This window comes from Coccinella septempunctata, chromosome 8, assembly GCF_907165205.1.
Source record: "Coccinella septempunctata chromosome 8, icCocSept1.1, whole genome shotgun sequence".
NCBI classification, from domain to species: domain Eukaryota; kingdom Metazoa; phylum Arthropoda; class Insecta; order Coleoptera; family Coccinellidae; genus Coccinella; species Coccinella septempunctata.
In genome coordinates, this window is record NC_058196.1 from 29,802,310 (window position 1) to 29,805,555 (window position 3,246).

At 39.3% G+C, this 3,246-nt stretch overlaps 1 protein-coding gene across 1 annotated transcript; it reads right to left on the reverse strand.

The window, feature by feature from the left end:
• Positions 1 to 846: 846 nt before the first annotated feature.
• Positions 847 to 2,842, reverse strand: LOC123318750 (kinesin-like protein KIF3A). Its single transcript, XM_044905481.1, has one exon. The coding sequence runs from the start codon at positions 2,749 to 2,751 to the stop codon at positions 955 to 957; it is 1,797 nt and encodes a 598-aa protein (XP_044761416.1). The 5' UTR covers positions 2,752 to 2,842; the 3' UTR covers positions 847 to 954.
• Positions 2,843 to 3,246: the final 404 nt, after the last annotated feature.

Sequence of the window (3,246 nt, forward strand, 5' to 3'; positions counted from 1 at the left end):
CTATTTATAAATTTCCGTTAATTACTCCTCAACTATTTGATTCAATCCCAATATCGATATTCTTCAAGTTTATATCTGATTGGCGGAAATTTGCGTTGGTTCGCCTGATTTTACGTCAAAAATTTCCCCGGACATAGATTTTTCTAATGGGACATGTCGGATTGACGTCTCTGAGGGACACAAAAACTATCTATGACATTCTTCATGTTCACAAAACATTACCGGTCCATACTTGTAACATAGACATAGAGACTATATGTCTATGACTTGTAAATAATTCAGTTTTCTATCGTACTGCACTTTCACTTTACCACAGAAGCTTGAATAACATTGACTGAACATCATCTTCTCGAAAAATTCATTTGAATTCATGAAAACCAAAAGAAATCACAGAAACACGAACCAAAACCAAAGGCATATTGTCCCTGGGTTTCCTGAAATCATATTTGGAAGATCTGGCTGGTTATTTTTACGTATTCTACTCCTCCACTTTATTTAAATAATAATTCCACCATTTCCAAGAGTGCATATATGTAGCGATTATTGGTAACCGTTGACCCTGGAAGGGATAATTTTTTTTTATTGACAAACCTCGTACAATTTCACTGTATTCTTCATATATTTAAGCATAATTTGAATATATTCGTCTTGGATTTCCAGAATTCAATGATTTAGAAGAAGCGCTTCCACCATTTCTATGGACGATCTATGATAGCCAGTATTATGAACTGGCCAAGTCATACATAGTAGTAGTATTTGAAGCAAAACTGAGGAAAATAATTTTTTTTAGAATTTCAGTAGTTAGAATTGAAATATCCGTCAAGAATTTAAACTATCCATCAGAAATAACTCATAAGCGAACCTTTTAATGGACTTAAAAGTATAAAAAACTTTTAAAAATGGATAAAAACAGAGTAGATTGAATAAACTTAAATAAAGAATAAAATAACAATTTTAATATTTCCTGCTCGGTATAATATAGGGCGATTTGATTTGCCAAGGCATCATCCTCTTGATATTCTCGTCCTCCTTATACTTTCTCCCGATGTTGTTGCCAGCATGAGCTACGTGTTTCAACCGGAATTCGTCTTCATCTTGGTCATACTGTATATTCGCCTCTATCCTCTTTTTGTACCTTTTCGGTATCATATTTTGCAAGACCAAATTGTAAAGGGCTAAATCTTGAGACAGAGCCTTTTTCTGGTCCAATCTTCTCTCCATTTCGAACTGCTGCTCAGACTGTTGTTTGCCCTGTTCTTCCCTTAGCTTCTTCAGTTCTTCTTGGACTTTCGAAATCTGATCATCCAAATCCTCATTCTCCTCTTGCAAGGACGAATAGCTCTGCTTCAGCTCCAATTTCATCATGTTCTTGTTGTCCAAGATGTCTTCCAACGCTTTGGTCTTCTCATGCAGCTCCACCAGTTCACTGGAAGACTGTTCTATGAGACAGTTCTGTTCTTCAACCTTATCCAGCAGGTTCACGCCTCCCACGATGATCTTCTGTTGTAGCAGTTCGATTTTGTTCATCAGTTCTTGTTTGACGTTTTCCGTGGTCTGAAGTTCCTCTTGGAGTTTCTTCTTCTCCGTGGCCTTCATCTTCAGTTCGTACTGTTTGGTCCTCTTGGTTTCCTGTTCTTCTTGGATGGTCTTGACCTTGTTCTGGAGCTCTTGTATCTGTTTTTCGAAGGAGGCGATCAGACCGTCCGTTTTTTTGTTGGCACTGACGTAGTTCTTGATGTATCTCACTCTCGAGGCGTACCTCAAGGTACACACGGTTTCATCGTAATCTATTTCCGCCAAACTCAACGTGGCTATCATCGCCGTTTTGGAGTTACCACCAAGGGAGTCTTGTAGAAGTCTTGTAAGCTTGGAGTTTCTGTATGGCACGTGGGAAGATTTACCGTCCACCAAATTGGATATTACGTTTCCTAGTACAGAGAGTGATAGATTGATATGGCTAGCCTCTTTCAGCATATCCCCGGTCACTTTGGTTCTACTCAACCTTTCAGAACCTGCCAGATCTACAAAATTGAGCTTTCCGAAGGTTGTCACGTTGGTACTGTGGTTCTTGGATTCGATCATTATGGTGAAAATGGCGTGGGACCTTGAACTACTCATGTTGAGGGTGTTCGACTTGGTTGTCCTGTTTTTGTTTCCTCTTATGAACAGCTTCCTCAGTTCATCCATGGAATTAACAGTGAAACCCGAGAGATTCTTCACGAAGGATCCGTAGGTTTTATGGTCGTGTATGACGAGTTTTTTGCCGGTGGTTGGCGATAAAAGATCCCTGATTTCCTCATTGTAGATCTCCAGAAACGTGACGGTGACCACGAAGGACTTCTGCTCCACCGAGCTGGCTATTTGGCTGAATATTTGCGAGAATGAGTTCGGAATTATGCCTTGGAGTTCTTTGGTATTGTTGTTCCCAACCATCGTGTAGGTTTTGCCGGAGCCAGTTTGTCCATAGGCGAAAATTGTACCGTTGTAACCCTTCAAGACGGTGTCCACTATTGGGGCTGCTACAGTGTGGTAGATCTCCTGCTGGCTGGTCTCTTCGGGGAAGACCTGGTGGAATCTGAAGAGTTTCTCGAATTCTCTGTATTCGTTGTTGTTCAGGAGGATACTGCATTCTTCCTTGTTGATTTCGATGGTTCCCTTGGTGTATCCCAGCGATTCGTTGTCGTTTAGAGGACGGATTCGTATGAAAACCTTCACATTTTCTACAGTTTTGCTAGGGTGGTCCCCGAACATGGCGGAAGTTAAAACTTCGGTATAAAACTTTCGTAAAAACTGGTGTAAAATACGGTAAAACACTGACAAAATCAATGTCTGTCAGTGTCGACAGATACTAATACGATTTTGCAAAATTGCAGTGAGCATTTTTCTTAGGTCATTCTCTGCGTATTTGTGTAGTAGGTATATTCATTCTTTCTCTAATTCTAATACACTGCTTGAAAATTTAAAGGGATAATATGTTACGTAAGGTGTCTACATATATACGAGGATATATTGAAAAATTCTTAGCCTACTATAGAACCAAACTATCTTTCAATGACAAAACATTTTGATACTCAACAGATTCTCCTCTTAATTGGATACATTTATTACAGCGAACCTGTAACGTCTCTAGACCTTTCAAAAAGAATGTTTCTTTTTGTTCTGCATACCAGACCTCCACAGCTTTTATTACACCCTCGTTGGAAGAAAATTTACGACCTTTTAAACTTTTTTCAGTTGAGGAAAGAG